This window comes from Hetaerina americana, unplaced genomic scaffold, assembly GCF_022747635.1.
Source record: "Hetaerina americana unplaced genomic scaffold, ioHetAmer1.1.p SCAF_2, whole genome shotgun sequence".
Classification (NCBI taxonomy): Eukaryota; Metazoa; Arthropoda; class Insecta; order Odonata; family Calopterygidae; genus Hetaerina; species Hetaerina americana.
Genome location: NW_027286763.1, coordinates 54,595,127 through 54,615,784, shown reverse-complemented (window position 1 = coordinate 54,615,784; position 20,658 = coordinate 54,595,127). Strand labels below are relative to the sequence as shown.

The following is a 20,658-nucleotide window of genomic DNA, read 5'->3' as shown; positions in this document are numbered from 1 at the left end:
AATTGGAGAAATGAATGAAAGTCGGTGGGTAATTCTTTAAATCAGTTAGGTTTTCTGATTAACAAGCTCTAGTTTGTCAGTCAGCCAAGGAGCAGCAAGCATTGCCGAGGGAATTGGAAATTCAGTGCAATATATATGGGATCAGAATCAATATAAATAATCCAAAGGTTTTAAGGTTTTCCAGAAAGAGAAAGGCAAATCTTAACATTAAAATAGGAAGGCAAAAAGTAGAGCAGGTGGAACAGTTTGCATATCTTGGAAGTGTTTTGATCCATAATGGTCAAAGTAGTAGGCATATAAGGAGAAGAATAGCATTAGGCAAAGATACTTCCTCAAGGAGGAGAGAATGGATGACAAGGACTTCGAGTAAGGATGTTGAGTAAAGGTTTATTAAAATTTGATATGGAGCATAGTAATGTACGGCGTGGAAACATGGTCATTGAAGCAGGATGATAGGCATAGATTGGAGGCTTTTGAAATGTGGGTATGGAGAAGGATGGAGAAGGTGAAGTGGACAGAAAGAAAAAAACAAATGAAGAAATGCTGGGTTTGGTGGGGGAAAACAGGGGATTGCTTGGGAAGAGCTTGTTGCTAGGAATATTGGACAGAACAAAGGGAGGAAGGAAGTATGTGGAGATGAAGAGGGGCTTGTTTTGAAGTAGGATGTTGGCTTATGCTTTGTTGGGAGAAACAAGATATTTATTGGGTAGTTGTGTCCATCCAAAACCTGCCTTAACTGTTAGATTAGCGATAATAATCATTCTGTACTGAAAAGGTTTCAATGAGGAAGCTCTGTTTGACATACATACCATCACTTTTTATTTGGCAGTTGTGATTGTCAAAAATACAAGAAGAAAAATCTGAGGTAAGCTAAGTTACCAACAGGGTTATTCCAAGAAACTTACTTTTAATACTAGGTTAACATTTTTTTCACATAGACATTTAATACATAATTGAAAAGAAATTCAAGTTTGACAAATAATCATCATCCTTTTTCTGCACTACATGAATCAGAAGAACATAATTTATGGAGGTATTCTCAATATTGAATTGCTCCATTTGCGCTTTCCTCCACAACTTTCACTTTGTGTGCTTTGTTCACTTGCGGCTCTTGCTCTTAGCAGCATGGCTCTCCAGCTCTTTTATTTCTTTTTCCGTTGTTGCTTCACTTTGCTGCATCAACACCTTGCTTCCCGCAGTCACTCCCCAATCATCAGGGTGTGCCATTGAGGGGCAGTAAGGACGGCCAGATGCTGGTTTGATGTTCTCCCAAAATTCTCTCTTAGCCCTGTGGTGAAGAGAGGAAATGAAATTAATATCACATTATAATTTTCTATCACTTTGACATCAATCTTTAAAATATCTCTTTGACTTGAAATTTATTTTAAGTTTTCATTTGACTAGTCATTCTAAATGAAAAATAAATACTATCCATCCCACATTTTATGCCAGGTTACTGTCTGAAAATTTTTCACAAAAGGCAAATTTATAAAAATCACATGACAATTTCCAGGGGCATCAAATCAAAATTAGCTCTCCACAAAACCACTGTTTTACTTAGACCTGAGCTTGAACTTCAATTCAAAAAGGACTGAGGACTCAGTGCTTGCAAAATTTTATTTGTTAAAATTTAGCTCAACAAAAATTATAATTGCAGCAGAGGTATCATAGCCATGCCTTATGGATAAGTTATATGTGCATCATTACAAACACTAGAATATGAGAGTCTCAAGAGTACATGCACTCCTAGTATTGAAAATAATTTTGCAGTAAAGTTGTGGTTTAAAATGTAAAATGATAAATTTCCTCAGATGAAGCATAAGAAAAATATGAAAAACCTCAAACTGAAAATTAAATATTTTTGGATTATTATCCATTAATTATTAGCATAAATATATGGTAAACAGCAACATAGTCACTGGCAATGGCAGAATGAAATAATGGGTTAATTTTTTGCATATTTTTTACTTGAAGTAAATCAAAAGAAAAGACGAATGACATTAATGTTTCAATGAGTGGATAAGGATTAGGCAATAAATAATCACTGAAGCAGTTATTCACTTTGAGCAGGACTTTGAGATGATAAAAAAAGCCATGAAAGGAAGGAACCAACATTACATAGAACAGATGGTTCCTATGTGTCGCTGTTAATGGGATTGTTGATACTTGAAGATTTTATATGGAGATCTATTGCCTCTAAGCTCATGCTTCTATTACTTGCTGTAATGAAAATTTATGCTATCAATAGCTAAAAACTTCAACAAGACAATATCCTAACAAATTATGCAATAATAACAATGACATGAAGTAGAACTAGCCCCCTTGTGACTAATCAAGTGCCTTTTTATTATTTACTGGTCTTAATTTTTTTTCTAATTCAGTAGGGAAGCTTTGGTAATATTCATCTAGAGAATCTCATTACAAAATAATTAGCATCCTTTTTAGTCTAATTTGGCAAACTTGAAGTAAAAAAATACTGTTAAATATTTAATACTACTTTTTCAGCAATGGTAAATATTATATCCTGAGACTACCTGAGTATCTGTATGGTTTTTTAAGTTGGATTTTCAAAATATTTGGTTCATATTTTCAACAAGTGAGCCATTTTTCCAATTGTTGGGTAATAATTATCAGTGGAAATCTCAGAATTTAATGGGATGAACGTCAGAGTTCTAAAAGTTCAGGCATTTGAAATAAAAAATAGATATTATGGACATAGTGTTGCAATGGATTTTTCCTGTTATTATTTCTCAATTTACCAATTACCAGTCATATCCTAATTTTTAAGGAAACAGATGTTCCAGCTTACCTTGCTCTAACCCATGGCTTGGTATGCATCACCAGTCCACCTCCCCACAAGTCATGCTTCTCTGTACCTGCAGCTGCCTTTCCACGTTCCTTGATTAGCTCCTCAGAAACAGCACTAGGTTTCAAAGATGAACATGTCTTTGTAAATACAACATAAATGAAGCTCTCTAATTCATTTATTTATTGTATGGGGTACCTTTTATATTATTATTACTTTTGCAGGAAATAACTATCATGAGCAATCGCTGGCCACAAAATAATTAACTCCTGTAACCACAGTGAAATAAATAAAACAAATAATTTTGACTTTTAATTATCCATATAACTAAAGCACAAAAATTTTACTGACTTGTTTGAAATTTGTAATTAAGTATTAAAAATAAATTAAACACAACTATTATCTCCTACAAATAATTTTGCTCTATTTTATAATGTAAATGAGATGGTTGAGGGCAGTTAATACAATGCAACTGGCCCTTCTTTCATTATTTTCATATGTAATTTATTACCGTATGTGGTAAGGCTCAAATCCACAGCAACCTCCAATGTAACGAACACCAAGATCGTAGGCTTCCCTGGCAAACTTTTGGATATCCCACCGGCTGCAAATGCGTGGCTCAAGAGCTGTAAATTAGCAAAGTATGCAACTTTATTCATTTATTTAATGACTTCATTAGGGCGAGATTAAGACTTTACAGTCCCTTCTTCCACCTAACCCCTACATATTACATTAAAGGCAATTACAAACACCCAAACCCTAGTTGGAGGAAAACCCACCTAGGCAGAAATCAAACCCGCGACCTCTAAGTTGGTAGGCCAGGACATTACCCCTCCGCCACTGAGGCCAGCTATGTAATCAGAGATATAAGTTGAGAATGACACAACTGCTCATTAAATTTTGCAAACAATTACTAAGTTTTGGAATAAGATTTTGTTACATCACAAAGGAAGAAATTTAATGATGGAATCTATTTATACTGAATTCACCTTTATCATTTCCATTAGATATGGTTGCTGATGTTTTGTTAGGCCATTAAACATGTGTAAGCATTAAAAGAGTAGCATTAATGAAATATGGAAAAGATGCTATGAACTACTTATACAATTAATTTGCAACTAGTGTACTAAAGCTCTGGAACAAAGTTTAGGGAACATAGTAGCTAATATGTATCAAAAGCATTAATTATTATATAGGCTTTCCTACAAATATATATATATATATATATATATATATATATATATATATATATATATATATATATATATATATATATATATATATATATATATATATATATATATATATAATATAAATTCAGTATATGCTATGACTGTTGAAACAGCTGGTTTAAATTATTTATACTTACCAAATGGAAACTCAGGAAGGTCAATAAATCCTTGCTTTCCGGCATCTGGAGTGTGGTATGCTAACGGCTGTGCCATTAGATATGCCTTTAGACCAGCTTTTTCGAGACCCTCTTTCATGAGTCGAACCGTTTCCAGGGAGATGAATGGATCAAAGTGGCAATTGACCCCCACTGCATTCAATAAAAATTATTTTGAAAAATCAATTATTCTGATGATCAGCATATTTCATATTCACCTGATAATAATAAGAGAATATTTCAAATACAACCAAGGGTAAGGAAGTTGTTTTTTGTTGTTGCATTTTTCTGAACTGGGCTTACGGTAGGTTTGTACCATAAGTAGCTAAACCTTTAGTTTGACTCAATATCCCATACACTATATGTACATAAATAATGCAATGTTTGCTTTTCAATTGAAGACATAGTAAGAAGTTGGGATATAAATTTAAAATTACTGATAGAACATGCAATCAGTATCAGATTAAAATTATAAATTGCAATTTTGGTAGAGAGGAAATAAGAGAGTAGCCTCATAGAAGGTATTTATATTTACTGAGGAGCCCTGCTGATGAATTTCCTTAACTGGCTCAAAATGTTAAAATTTAACATGATATAAATATAACAAAAGAGTAATTTAGTTTTTTATTGGAGCTCAGTCTATCATTTTGGCTGGTTCACTCACCAATATCAGCACCAGCCTTGGCCATCCTGACTGCGCAGTCACCAGCAGAAATGCCATGCATATCTCCCTGTGGTCCGATGCACATTGTTGCGGCAACTGGCTTACCAGTGGCTTTGCAGACCTCAATGGCCCACTCAATTTCCTCTACATGTTCAAAGTACTGTTGGTGAAGTGAAGGTAGAAATATTTTAAATTCACATAAAAAAACCACAAACACAGTAATCAACCCGAAGGTCGGTGTGGTAGGTGATGGTAGAGTTCACCCAGTTCTAAGCCCTATGCGGCTCGTGAAATTCACACATCAGGGTAGGGGGGCCAGTTCCTTTCCCTGTGCCAGTTATGGTTTCCCAGGAAGATCTGGTACCCAAAAAATCACATAGCTTGGGTGGAGCTGCAGGTGTCCAGAGAGGTCGGCCCAGGAATTGAACCTGGTCAGTGGTCCAACACTCTACCCCTGGACTACCACGACCCACATAATTCATATATTTTCCCTAATTTCTTTATATGAGGTAGAGAAAGATAATAGTAGGTACTAATTTCGTACACTGTCTTTTTCCCTTAAGTACCAAAAATATGATTTTCCTTAATATAGCTCCCCTCTCCATTTTTTGTGGAAAAATTAGTAAGAAAAGTATCTTTACTCTCTGAATTTTTAATACAGGGCTGTTCATAGAATCATTAGTGCCTCAGCCATATTAAAATAAAAACCATATGTATATACAGGATAGATAGATTTTTGATTGTGAGAGGGGATTGGAAGTAAGTTAACTTTGAGAAAATATCAACAGTAAATATTTGCTAAGCTAACAAATATATGATAAATATTAGTCTAAAGTTTTATTTTTGTCAGTCATTTTACTTTTTTCTTCATACGAGGGTCATCCGGAAAGTAGTACCCGTTCGTGAAATAAAGACACAAAAGTAAATATTAACAAACATAAAAAATTTTATTTGAAAGAGGATACTTTAAACTACTTCTCAACATAATCTCCAAGCAAATTAAGGCATTTGTCATAACGTGTGACAAGTTTCTGTATTCCTGCTGCATAGTCCTTCGCCGCCAGCTCATTGAGATACGCGAGGGACCCATCTTGCACAAATTTTTGCATAATGCAGATGGTGTTTAACAATTTCATGAACAATTGTTCGAGAAACATTGGGAAAATGCTCACAGATGTCATCAATTGTGACGCGCCGATCGTTCCTCACGAATTCGTCAACTGAGCTCACCAGTTGGTCTGTAATGACAGACGGTCTCCCCGAACGCTCATCGTCGTGTGTGTTCCCCCTCCCCATGTTGAAGTTACGACACCACCGCCGAACAGACGACTCGTCCATTACATTGTCTCCATACACCTCCTTTAATTGGCGATGAATATCACATGGGCGAACGTTTCTTGCATTGAGGAATTTAATCACTGCCCTCACTTCACAACTGGCGGCGTTCTCAATTTTTTTAAACATTGTAAACAATCACAGAAACAACACAGGCAATGCTAGCGTCACGCAACTTGGCTCAGAGAAGGCAGACAAGCCACTGAAGCTATCTGACCTCGTCCAGCGGCTACTCGCGTTGTCAGCACTTCATGCGGCACGAACGGGTACTACTTTCCGGATGACCCTCGTAGTTTAGGAAACCAATGGCTGTCAATTTTTGGCTTTCTTTACAGAATTTTTACTTTTTTTACCATAATTTAAGAAGACTGGAAAATGGAAAAAGATCGTTAAAAACTTGATCCTTCTTGAGTGTCTGATGGCAAAGCCAACTGCCCTTGGATTGGGATTAATTTCTGCCATTATAAAAGTCATATTTTTACAAGATGTGCACTGCATCTAGTTAGAACTATATGTATGATTGGTGGTGAAATTTAAGTATAGTACCCTTAAGAGCAATAACTGTCCAAACTAGGGGGTCAAGAGGAAAGCAAAACTCAATGTATGGGAAAACTTAAAGTAACCTGCCATCAACAAATAAATATTCAAACCACTTGACTTGCTAAATATAGCAAGTAAAGTGGTATGAATGCTTCACATCATAAAGGCTGTTTTGCAAACTTCATTTGGATAGTATATAACCTGATGTGCCCATGTATTCATTAGATTTATTAAGTTGGCCGTTAATTTGTATTTAGCTTTGTAAATCTGCTGTCAAAAATGAATAGTAATTTAAACAACAGTTTTACAAAGATTAGAATGCATGTGCATGTGTGTGTCAGCACCCTCAGTGGAAGTATGTGCATCAGACATATAAATATACCCTATATCAATTGCTGCCCAAAAAGGACTTTTTCCTTCAAATTTAATAAAGTCCATTAAGATATTTACAATCAGAATTAACAAGAAGGTAGTTATAATACCTGGATCTGGGAGTATATTAGGGTAGTTATTAAATCTAGATCCGAAGTAACAGACAGTTACTAATAAATAGTGCCTAAAACTTGACCTGTGACAACCGCAAATTAATGCACACAATCAAAGGAAAATGATGGTATAATAGGAAGGAATGGAATGGTAAAACAGAAGGGAAGGGGTAAAAATGGGTAAGGAGTAAAAATGGGTAATGGGTAAAATGAAAGGGGAAAATTTGTAGACCAAGTAGAGGTGGTCGTGAGCCAGAACACCATCTGAGGTGCACAGGAGAGCCAGCAATACATAGGGAATAACGCAGAGTTGCAATCGACCAATCTTTTCAGGCTGACAGACGAATGAAAGAAATGAATCGTGGTGAGTGAGTTATTAATCCAGATAATATCCTTACCTCGCAGATCAAAAAGTCGAGGCTATTGTCCAGGAACACCTTCACCTGCTTCTGGAAGTCTGCCTGCACCTCTTTCTTTCCCTTAGCACTCAGATAAGTGGGTGTTTGGCTGAGACCTCCAGCGACTAAAGCGTCCCCTTCAGCTGCAACCTCCTTAGCCAGCCTACAGGCTGCCTCGTTGATGGCCTTCCCCTTCATGAGGAAGGCATTAGGGTGTAAGACAAGAAACGCCCATGGATTGCCGCAAGCAGCTCGTTATTTTCGCTTTGGCACAACCATAAGCTAAACGTCACACTGTTGTTTAGTTCATACATTGCACTGCAATCAATCAAATTAATGATCGAGGATTAAGTTGAAGTTATGGATAATGGTTGACTTCTGGTTCAACAGGTGGCATTGAACTACTTTATCGCCTTTATTAACATTCATAATTAAGGAGCACCACGAAAGTTAGATGAAATCTCTGCATATTAGAAACATTTTAGTTAACAGCAAGTCCGTCAAGTTCAAATTAAACAAGCAAGCATTACCATTTCAAACAACAGTTAAATGGTAGGATACCGAACATAGCTCCAACTTTGAATCTATAGTTTAGTAATTGTGAAGAAAAATCTGCTTTTTACTAAGGCAAAATCCGAGCTTTTGTTGATATTCAATTGGGCTAATGAATTTCTGTTTACAGATCAATGAACAGGAAAACTCTCTTGAAAGTGTAAATAAGTATTGATTCTCCGTGGGAAAATAACCGGAAATTACCGAGATGAGAGTATGGTTTGGCCAAATTTCGATCTGATAGATTCATCTTCCACACCAGCAAGTCATCATTCTGCAAATGGAACCCTTTGTCCTTACATTCCATCGTTTACGCGCACTTTTTGAGGAACGTCCATAACAAACGTCCGCTGGTCATATGGGGGAAGGGGTCCTTAAAATCGGATCAATTTGAGGAAGGGGATTCAGGTCGTTGGACGTCCAAAATGTGAAACTTTTTTTTACTTTTGAGTTACGCATTTGCATATTTTCAGTGCTTTTTTTACCAGTAGAGTCTGTGAAAACGCACAACTGTAGGTATATTTTCTGGCTCTCATCCCTTGGTATAGTTGTCGCGTAATTCCCATGAAGATAATTTTTCCATGAGAATTATACCCTCCTTCTCGTCTTTGTCTTTACTAACCAAATTTGCAGCTAGATTTCTAAAAAAAATTACACCTGTGCAAATTAAAAAACGTCCCTTAGAACGCGGCATACCATTAGAAGGGAGACTGAAACCACATGTGCCTATCATTAAGAAGTAGTTGATTTTTAAAGACTTCCGATGACAGTGGCGTAACATGTGCAACCCGCACGAGATAACACGTTTACGGGATTTTACACATTTACGGGATTGAACATACATTTTAACATGAAATGGCACATTGAAAAACTATACCCTTCCTTAGAAATTTCCAGGCTCTACTGCGGAGAATGGCGATGACTGAGAAAATAGCAACGACACAGGAAACATGTTTCAAGATAGTATTAATTTTCAGCGAATTAAAAGAAATTTCTTGACATTCCATCAGTTTTATTTTTTTAGAGTATCTCGGAAATATGTTAACAGAATGATTATGAAAAGGGCTAATAGATATGTATACAAGTTTGCAGAATTGCAAAATCATGCTGCAATTGATTCGAATAATGAAACTATTATATTACACACTAAAACATCAGGCGAAAGAGTCAGCGAGGCTTCCGCGAAGTGTTGTTTATTTAACTTTTTCTGAGCATTGTCTTTCATAAAGCTACTGTTCTGAAGCTATCATAGAACTAAGTTTAAGAAAATATAAAAACAATGAGTTGTTGGTTAGGTGGGAGGCTTCCTCTCCAACATTTACTGTCAAAAATATCAATAAGGAAGAACAGTCACTTTTCCATTTCTAGATACAGATTCTTTATCAATTTTCCACAGCTAAGATTAAGCATAAACTCCATTTTAAATCATATTTATGCTATCTCCAACGCCCTTTTCTTATCTGTGTAACTTACCGTAAACATTTGACCTGCTTTATTGCCTCTGTTGTCAAGTTTTGTGTCACTGGCGTAGAATGTTAGCGCCTGCATGACGTCAGCTCCGGCACGAAGAAATTCTCGATGTAATTGCCTCACTGTGGAAGAAGGTTATTGCCTATTAACAATGGAGAAATTTTCATAAACCCTAAAACGGCCATCATTACTGGAAAGCTAAAATAGATAAATTGGGTATTATCCATCCAGGAAACTCCAATCCCTTGCGAAATCCTTGCCTTCTTTGACGAATACCCATGGGAGTCACCTTTTCGGAACAAAGATAACTTTAATGACCGTTGTTATCAGCGGACGCTTCCTGGGTACCAAGAGGCAATGAAGCTGTATTTTTTCTCCATGTTTCTGAAAGGTGAATGGGAGGAAAACGAGAGTAGTTTTGAATTATTGCTTATTCATTCCAATATTTAGCATTTTTCCCAGAATATAGTATGAATCTTCAATATTTTTCAATCATTATCTTAAAAAAAAATATCCACTTAAATTGAATGAGAAACGCTAGGGCTAAGTGGGCAATAAACTGGGGATGGTGAAAGATTATCTATCTTAGGTTCCCGCTTGATAGAACACCAGTGGAAAGCACTAATTATTCACGGTCATTTATAAAACACAACCAGAGATACTTCATTTCATTTCATCTTTGCAGATCACTCAACACTTCATTTTTAAGTGTAATTATTATGAGCGGCAACTCTATATTTAAGCTTATATTAATGCTGAAATATCAAGCTTCTCCAATTCTTTGAATCGCACGCTTCGATATAATTATATTCCACAACACAAGGATTGACGGAAAGATAAACAATTCCAGGTCTAGAGATAGACACAAGAACTTCATAATTTTTTTAGTTGGGCACTAATAAAAATCGCTAATTTCACCTCGATGAAACTCGGTTATAGTATTATCGATGGCCTTGGAAAGGGGTTTTCGCTTTCGCAAAGCAAGTTTCTTTCTTGTAAAATTAACCACCAACTACGCAAATGGTCATTTTCGACAATGCTTAATATCCGATTCAATTTCGAATGAACTAAAATCGAGGTCCCCCCGCAAGACAATAATTGATGAAGATATCCTTGATTTCACAGATGAGTCACTATCAGGAGCGTACTGAAAAGAGAGTCACACAGAGAAAGCAGGGAAAGCGTACAATGGACCAGATTACAGAAAATGAACCTAATTCAAAACAAAATTTTCATTTGCTGTATGTCAGGGACAACGCCAAGCGAGCCCTACCCCGTTCAAACTCCAGACCTTGCGCTTAACGTGCTGAGCAAACCAGAATTACCATTCAGGGGATTCTTCCGGAGAGGATCGAAATAACTAACCTGCTTCTGGATTCTCACACGTTGCCTCCGGAGTCCATGGTCCAGCTTTCACGTACCCTCTCTTTTCCAGTTGGAACACGAATCCACCGTCACCGATGACCACACCGTCTCGGAGACGCTCCAAGATTCCCTGTGTTGTAAATTGATACCAGGATCTATTTCTTTTGTATTCGTATTGTGGCATACAAATAATATCATGGTTCATTTTCACATGGCCCAACCTTATAGATAATATTATCGCTAATTGCTCCATTACATGAAACGATATATTCCCCAGCTTCCTTTTACAATCGTCTATATATTTCCAGAGATTTTGATTTAAAAGGCAAAGCTAGTATAAGGTACAACGGTCCGGATACAAATTAGCTAGTTGTAATAAATTGTTCAACAATGCCCGTGTAAATACTTGGCGCCTTCAATTTAAGGACTGTTCGCACAAACATGAAACAATTCGTTTACCTGGAACAACGGAACACATTTTTGGAGCGTCTGGTCCCGGCGGCTCAAGATGTCGAAATAATTCAGGGTATGGCACTCTTCTAGGGATTCACTTCTTCTCAAAAGCGATGAATATTATCAAAATAGACCTTTGGTATGACTGATGTAATGCTATGAAAGTTTCAGGGGTTCCATTAGAAGCAAACACTTTCCACCCGCCATATTTAAAGTTTACTTCTCGTGGAATTGCTAAGTTATTATTTTTTGGTCCGTGAGCATAAATGATTTCCTGTTATAGATTCTTCAAGGACAAATAATTGTCATGCAACCTTGACTCCTCACGGAATTTTGGAGGAAAGAGAAAAAAGATGCGGTGGATTTGTTGAGGTAGGTTACGTCCAAAGACCCAAATCCACCTCCTCAACAATACTCCTTTGAAAATGGACCCGAAGAATGCTTTTATTTTATGACATTTTTTTCTCGAATTCCACTCGCTGATATACCCAGGCATTGAACCGCAGCCTACGCCCGGCAGCAATGGTTCCAGGATTTACTCTCGAAGCATTGTGATTCGAAATATTAATTTGCAGCGCTAAAACACTCAAAAGAGTAAAGGGTATTCAATAAGCTTAGGGTGAGCAACCGCGGCCCAATTCGAGCTGCACTGTCTGCTGGAAGCTTTTTTAAACATACCAGCATTGGATTAAGGACGGTGAATTGAATTGAGATTTTTTACTCGTTTACAATGAATCAATTTAATATATCAGTAGGAGAGAAAACCTCGTTCCGTTGGCTATCGTGACCATCGGAAAACGCTCCTACACCCTTTCTACTACCCTCCTTTCGAGCGCGTTGTGGATGCGCCCTTTGACCTTGAAGATGCAGCCCCTTCCGAAACTCGGTTAGGAAGAGAGAGATGGGGAGATTCATGGGAAGAACCAACCGCGACCCTTGCTCACACTCCCCTCCCTCCCACCCTCCTTCCTCGGAGAGATTCGACTCTCGACTCGCTTGCATACCCTATACTCTAGGTCTGCCTACGAGCGTTAACAAAAACCGAAGAACGGAATGGACGCGATGGACGAGGAATGCCATGAAAGCGTCGCAAAGGGTTTACGAAGCGTTCCAGGTTGGCTAAGAAAATCCCACAATAAAGGGTCGCTTCTTAATAGGGTCCTCCCTTGGAATAACTCATCGAAGGAATGCATTCTGCATCCTCCGGGAATGCGGGGGCACACATTAAAAGAGTATACGGGATCAGGCTTAAAGAAGCTAAGTTTCATAGACGAGTCTCAGGAAAATGTGAAGAAAAACTAAGAGGGGGAGAATTAATCCGTTTTAGTTAGGCCACATTTGGAATACGCGGAAAGTACCGGGGATCCATGGAAGAAAACGCTAATTAAAGAGTTAGCGAAGGTTCAGAGAAAAGGTCTGCTAAAAATGCTACAACAAGAGAGCAAGCGAGACGGATATGTTGGAGGGATTAGATTGGGAGCCTCTTGATTATCAAAGAAAACAGGCAATATTTAGGCTTTAAGGAAGGCACAGAACAATTGATAAAGAATTGACCACAAGAGCCCGAATATATTAACCTTAAGGCTATAATTTAAGTGATTCAGTCAAACACACCAACTATTGCATGATGTAGGAGTGTAGGCATGTAGAATGTATATTCTAATATTTCTGCATTAATGGTTGGTGCCATAATACCCCCCGCCACACGTCCTTACGGTGGCTTGCAGGGTATTGTGTAGATGCAGATGTTAGCTTCTTACTCGGAGAAAGGCTCGAGTCGTTTTGCGAGAAATTCGAGATGTCCAAGATATCATATCACGAAAACCGCGGGGGACGGAGTCAAATTATGAAAACCTGGGCTTCCTTAATTAAGATTTACAATGCTCACCGCGTTTTGCCTACAACGATAATAATGTTAGCGGTTGTCGTTTTGCTAACGATGAGTGATTTCATCACACATCTGTTTCAGTTTAGAGTTCCCTTCTAGATGATTTCTTACATAAACATTTAATGGTACCATACTGCTCAACCGAAATCGGCTAGCATTCTAACAATGAAGTTAAATAAAAAGGGTTACAGAATTATAGTTAAATACAAGTAAGTCAAGGCGTTATGGCGTTAACTTATTAAATACCTGGTCTCGTCTATGGTTTAATATCTGACATAAATTTCTTGATTTGATTCTCCAGTTCGGAGAACCATTCACTGCACATATGAGCATGTATTATTCTCAGTAAACCAAATGTATCATATCTGGAAACGCTTCCTAAAACTTGAAAATAATATTCATAGATTGTATGCAGCCAGGGAAATGAAATCACTCAATGACTACCAAAGATTTGCTATAAAACCTATTAAGGGAAATTTCTGTGTTAGATGAACGATCATTAACGAAGCCTATTTTCTTTTTGAGGTATTTTATCATACAATGTCTAGAAATTTCAAGAAGTTCGGTATAATAAGAAACTTGATAGTAAAAAAAACCTCAGATCCAGTGTTAAAATCGCGTACATCCGCTTGTTGGCACCCACAATATGGAGCGTCATATTAACTCCTCTTCGGCACTAAACTATAATGAAATCATGGCAAAATGAACACCCATATTACGATATTTACCTTTTTCGGCATCTCGTCTGAGGCCTTCCTTCTCCTCTTGGTCGGAATCAGGGTGCAGGCGGCTTCTGGAGGTTGTCGGAACCAAGGCAGTGGGGAGACTGGACCGATTCCGAGCCCGACCTTATCCCCCTATCCCCAGAGGAAGGGGCGGGATGATGGGGGCGTGGGGACGGTTGTAGGGGATTGAGAACGTCACCCTCCCCTGACGATCCGCTCATCCTTCACCCTCCCTCTCCCATCATCCTCCCCGCGCCCGTCCGCGTCATTCCACCTCCTCCCCGTTACCAACTCCCCCAGAGAGCCCCTTGAAAGCTATCATCTCTCTCAGAGTCACCTCCATTGACCCTTCGCACCAATCGCTCTGCGTGGTGTGCCTCAGGCGGTGGCCCGGGTCGGCCGCGGCGCGGGGGACTAAGTGAGAGACTTGACTCTCCATCCCCTCCTTCTTCACCCTCTGCCGCGGTGCAAGGCGACGAGATTCTCGTCGGAGCGGCCCCCTCTCCGAGGGCGGGATCTGATTGGGCGGGCTCAAGGTCGCTCCGAGGGGCCGATTTGTTTGGCCCCGCGGGGTTGAGAAGTCCGACTTGTGCCCTTTAGTGTGTTGACGCGATCGGCGCGGCGCTCGTCACAGGCTCCCAGGGTTTGGAGGAGAGGGAAATAGAGGGAGCGAAACGGGAATGCGGCTGTTTAATGGCCGGCACGTCGAGGCGAACTCTTCGGTGACGTGGAGGCGATTTGCCAACGCGACGTCGACTTCAGGGGGATAGGCTCTGGGATCGGCTGCATGTGGGGTGACTGTGCGCGAAGACCATGCACAATCGGGATCAAATGAACGACGAGACAATTAATAAGAGAGATCTTTCCGCGGATTGTGTTGATGCTGTTCTTGGAATTTCGGCAACTTCGACCTCAATTGGTAATGAAACCATGCGAAAATGCTCGTGGCAATCGTGAAAAGTCGGGTTAAGGGTGAGACGATGGTGAGAGTAATTTTGCTCCGTAATTTCTTGGAATAAAATAAAATAATGAAACTCAGACGTGACCTCGAGGAAGTGTCTGATGTGTTAAGTGGAATTACGACACATTTATACCACAAAAGAGTTCAGTTCAGGATGAAAAGATATTAAAGCTCTTATATATTTTAAAAAGCAACGAACCAAAAAATGTAATTCCAGCAGAAAGTTAATCATGGAATATTAGTGTCATTATGTTCTTTGGAGAGGTGATTAAGCTAATGATTTAATAAATAAAAAAATAGCTAAAAAAATAGCAAAATAGTACCATAATGAAATTTCTCAACAAAAATAATAGCATTTAGCGGAAATTAACTTGTCAAAAATAAATTACTCAACGTTGTATTAGAAAGACGAACATCTCTCAACTATCTAGATCTCACTCACAGATCGTTCAGTAACAAAATGCGGCACGTTAAGTCGTCTCTTTACAGTTCTCAACATATTTGTTTTTCACTTAAACCCCGAGATACACGATCCATTATTTAATCTGAAATGCAAAAATCTCTGAGAAGGTTTGGAAAGACTGACAGCCCTTCGAAAAGGTTGGAACTTTCCAATTTAGGCGGGGCGTTATGCTCGCTGGAAAAGTCAACTTCATGATTTTTCAACGCAGAATGATTGATGAACTGAGAGGATGACTAATTTTCATTCCCACCCGAGATTCTCCAATGGGTGCTTCGACGTTGAGACCGCGTTAGGACCGAATTTCCGCTCAACTTATCAATGACTTTCAAAAATTTCATTTTGATAGTTGGATACAATCATTATTTTACCATCCCTCTCGTTACCAGCAACTCGTATCACATGCATAGAGATTTCACGCCTACATGCCCTAGTTCATGTAAATGTAGTTAATATTATTTTATTTATTCATTGCTAACTATCAATTACGACAAACTTAACTTTTTACGCTATAACACTTGGTTGTAAATTACCCCCCTAGACATGACTTTTAGGGTACCATGTAGATAAAGAATTTAAAATTGTAGCTTAAACTGTTAGGGTAAATAAAATTTTCGATTTGTTTCAAAGTTCATGATGCTTTTTTTATTTATCGCCAATTAATTTCATCACATTGTAACGCCTGCTGAACCAGGTTCATACTCTCATGATTTATATAATTCTCATTTCTTGCTAGTTAACATTCTACATCTGCTCTTCACATTGTAAAACCGTGGGAATTGGTTTGGCTCCAAAGTGTATTGGTAGATTCGAACACCGATATAAAATAAGAGAGATGGATAACGATACAGATAGATTAAAATACTCGATCTCCTCTGGCACGTTTTACAATCACATCAAAATCAAACCCAAATACAACTTAAAGAATAAAATGTAATGATTCAGTCAAATACGCTAATTATTACATGATGTTTCTGGAAATGAATATGTGTATATGCACTAGTGCTTTTATTTATGAGCTTAGATATATTCAATTGAGTGTATATACTAATGTGTCTGTATGTAAGGCTGGTGCCATAATACCCCCCGTCGCACGTCCTTGCGTCTGCTGGCGGGATTTGTGTGCATCTAAAACCGTCGCTGACAGATTCGATCAAACCTGCAAGCCGTCATTTCTTTTCCCCCGATAGAATATCGCCCGACTTCATCGAAGTTCAATCTAATCGGTTTGCCTGGTCTTCAATTTATCGGAAAAATTTATTAGACAAATTTGGCCAAGTAGGTTTCATGCTGGCTATCTCCAGAAAATCCTACGATATTTTTCGCCGTGATCAAACTGCTTTACTTCCTTCCCTTAATTCAGTTTCTGGTGTACAACACTTCTTCGAAGTATTACCCTTCCTACGCCCTTGGTATCAATATTTAATTTCGTCACACCTTTCCTTACAGTCGTTATGTAGGGAAGTACAATGGCTCGAGATGATATCCTTGAAACTTAATCATGTAACGTATCCTATTCATTTATTAGACCTCACATTTAAAGATGACCGAGCAACCGAACGGCTTCATTAAAATTTCAATGATAATTTTTGTCTGTTGTTATCTATTTCTCTGTTTAATTATTGAAATCGTGCATTAGAAAGAAATACTTCCAAACTATTCGTATACATAAACCTTCGTTGATGTTTACACCAAACATGAAGTTATAGGGGATCGGGTTGGTGCGGTGGCTAACGTACATGCTTTCCACTAAGAGGGCCCAGGTTCAAATCCTAGAGACGACAAATATTTTCCAGGGGTATCCCGATCCCTACTTGAGGTGCTTTGTGGAGAGCACTTAGAGTGAGTACGACGTCCGTCGGAAGGGACGTTGAACTGTGGACCCCTAGGCACCTTTCGACCAAAGTAGGCTAATGCCGACGCCGGGTCTCTCCAACCTTCCTTTCCATCCATCCCTAATGGCGCAGATGACCTTAGCTGTCGGTCGCCTCTCATAAAAACTACGACTACTATAAAGTTATTATTCACTTATGTGCTTGAAAGCCCTCTTTCTAATGCCTCTCTCAAGCATCTCTCTAACTTCAGTTACATATGTTCGCCTTGCCCACATTTGAATTAAGATATCCTCTGTTGAGGTACGACCTCGAACTTTAGCTTTTAGTTCCATTGGTGGCTTGCCAATCAATTTATTTAGCAGTAGAATTGATTTTCGCGGAACCTTATCTGATAGGGCTTTAAGTTTGTATGAAATATGTGAGGAGAAATATAAAATTGAACTAATGTATTCTGCAAGACACCGTCTGAATTGAAACATCCACGACCTGCATGAACCATAGTACAAAGCAATCTATGTCTGTGTAATAACTATTTTTATAGATATTCTTTTTTTCGATGTGAGGGGATTCATAATTATTTCTACTGGCAAAAAATGGCAAAGAAGTACTAAGAGATTTACTGATTAAAGCTAGTATTTTCTGCGAAACGCAACAGCGAAATCATGGCACTATGTGATGATTGCCTTGATAAGCAATAAGTACCGATTCAGTAAAAATTTCACTCCATAATAACCATACTCATGGCATTTTGCCACGTAGGAGATTGAGGCAGGCATTACGACGAGAGTGAATTTCTTAATCATTAATAAGACCACTGAAAATATTACCATGGATGAAAACTCAAACGGCTGATAGTACGAGCCCAGAGGAAAAGGAAACACTTTTTAAAACTTATATAGGAAGCTTATTTTTCAATGAATATGAGCCATGGATTAGAGGGAGAGTAGAGAGAGCAATGCTGGAATCGATGGAAATGTGTTGCCACCGAAAAATGGCAAAAATAAAATGGATATGGTAAAAATTCAAGAGGTAGTTAGAAGAGTAAATGAAGAGAGATTCTTTTTGAGGGCACTAATTGAGAAGGAAGAAGAGGAAAACTAATAAAACATAACCTGAGGTACGATTGCCGGCCGAAAACCTAAGTGAAGGAATCATTAAGGGCAGCCATTACACAGATGAAGACCAAAGATGAATTACGTGAAGAAGGTGATGAAAGACGTCGGTGCAAGGCTAGGAACGAACGGCGAGATTGACTGGGAACAGGGAACTGGGAATTCTAACAAATCAATCTACTGATTGATCGCAATATTGATGATGAAGAGGGGGGACATTTTTGGGATGAAACTAGATTTTGTTTTTCTCGCATATGACGCTGACTTATGTGTGACAGTTTTTTTTCATGTTTTATAATGCTATCTTTCCGTTAGATAAGAATTCGTTTGCCAATCGAGGTGACCTTTCCATTAATGCTCCTAAAAATGTTTAAATCGACGCTCTATAGTTGATGTTTTCAACCGCCATCAATTCAAAGTAATTGAACGACAATTTGATATCATATATCGAGTTCATATTTGGCGTAAGTTTGACGTCTCTCTTCTAGGGTGCTCTCGAGTCGCACGACCAGCAAGGAGCATTTACGAGATCGCTCAGAGGGACTTCCATGGCAATCTACACGCTATATGTGACGAAAGAGATGAGGGATGCTCGAACTATGGTCCACACATCACACACTGGAATAGAAGCTATTTCAGGGCATTCGAAAAAAATGCCCGCAACATACCACACAGACGCAAGGGAGGGATGTGAGATATAGCTTTTGGGATGAAATTCAAAACAACACTTTTTCATGACCTGATGCTCATTATTTGTACGCACATGTTCGCCACAATATTTGTTCATGCTTCCATAATAAATTCTTAAAGTGGTAGATACATAAGTCGTGGATGAAGCTTTCTTATTGGATTAACCTACAAAAAATCTCTCTACCTTTTACTTTCCAGGATGATGGATATACTAATCAAAGATTTTAATTTTAGCATCATCCGACTACAATGAAAATAAGATGTTTTATTTCCTGATGAAATTAGTCCTAAAGCGTGGCATTGGATAAATTGATTGATTTTTGGATTTACCGTGTTTTTAAAAGATGCGTAACTGACTCAGAGACGCGTTTCAGTCTTTCGAGTTTTCTGATGGAACGGTTTAAAATATGGAATAATAAAAAATCGAACTATAACTAAATCAAAAGCTTCTCCGCCACAATCTAGAGTTTTATGATATTTGGTTGGAAAAAAAATTTTAGATTACGAAGCCAATAAGGTTAAGTCCATTTTCTCGTGTGATAGGTGAGGCCAAGAAATGAAAACAGGTAAAAACATGTTCAAAAGTTTCCATAGAAAGGTTTCCATTTTTTTCGAATTAAAAATTTTAAATTTTCAGCTTGAAATATTTAATTTTATGACATGAAATTATGTTGTGAAGTCTACGCGGAGTTTTCACCGGGTCAGGGATTCAGTCGCCGACGTTTCAATGGCCAACCCCACCATCGTCCTCAGGGTTTTACATTGGCGAAGTTGGTCATTGAAACGTCGGAACTAGATCCCTAACCCGATTGAAAATCCGCGAGGATTTTTGCTAGAATTCTGTGCCGGAAAACCACCAAATTTTGCATAAATATATTTATGTAACGTTGCAACTCAACTTTACGTCAGTGTAACTCGGTTATAATTTTGGCTCTCTCGTGCTTTTTCTCGTACCAAACGAAGATAAAAAGTTCCTACCTAGGCGAAGGATGCACAAAATTCCTTTGAATTGAGAAATAGATGCTAATCAACTTCCATTTTAAATAGTTTCCTTTCTTCCAGGAACCATTATTATAGCTGATTTGAGCAAGTTTGAGCAACAGCAATTTATTTGGTGTCTACCAAAATATCAATCGGATTTGTCTCATTGATTTACATTATACTGCATCACCCAGCATTGAAATTTCCAACTATTGAGTAATTACATGTCACAGCAGATGAAAAAGCTTGATAGGATGCCTGGAAAGGAAGGCTTGATTTCCAAAAATGTCTGTTAATGACAAACAAGTAGTTGAAATACGCGCGTGTTTTTAAGCAGTTAATAAAAAACACTTATTATGGCGAAAATGAATAATTTGGTCATTTTATGTGAACCAGTGAATAAACGTTTTACAGCGTCAATACGATTTGTCCGTCTTACTATATGACTCTCATAACTAAAGACACGAACTTTAATACTCTCCCTTAGATTTGAAAATGAAGCGATATGGTGATCTTGACCTGACCTCATTAATAGAGGGGAGTGTATTGGA

At 38.2% G+C, this 20,658-nt stretch overlaps 1 protein-coding gene across 1 annotated transcript; it reads right to left on the bottom strand.

The window, feature by feature from the left end:
* Positions 1 to 795: 795 nt before the first annotated feature.
* On the bottom strand, positions 796 to 14,188 carry LOC139687557 (betaine--homocysteine S-methyltransferase 1-like). Its single transcript, XM_071584767.1, has 9 exons — positions 14,072 to 14,188; positions 11,003 to 11,132; positions 9,641 to 9,759; positions 7,616 to 7,807; positions 4,858 to 5,017; positions 4,176 to 4,346; positions 3,318 to 3,432; positions 2,810 to 2,923; positions 796 to 1,288 (listed from the first exon to the last, which is right to left on the bottom strand). The coding sequence occupies exons 1-9, from the start codon at positions 14,081 to 14,083 to the stop codon at positions 1,099 to 1,101; spliced, it is 1,203 nt and encodes a 400-aa protein (XP_071440868.1). The 5' UTR covers positions 14,084 to 14,188; the 3' UTR covers positions 796 to 1,098.
* Positions 14,189 to 20,658: the final 6,470 nt, after the last annotated feature.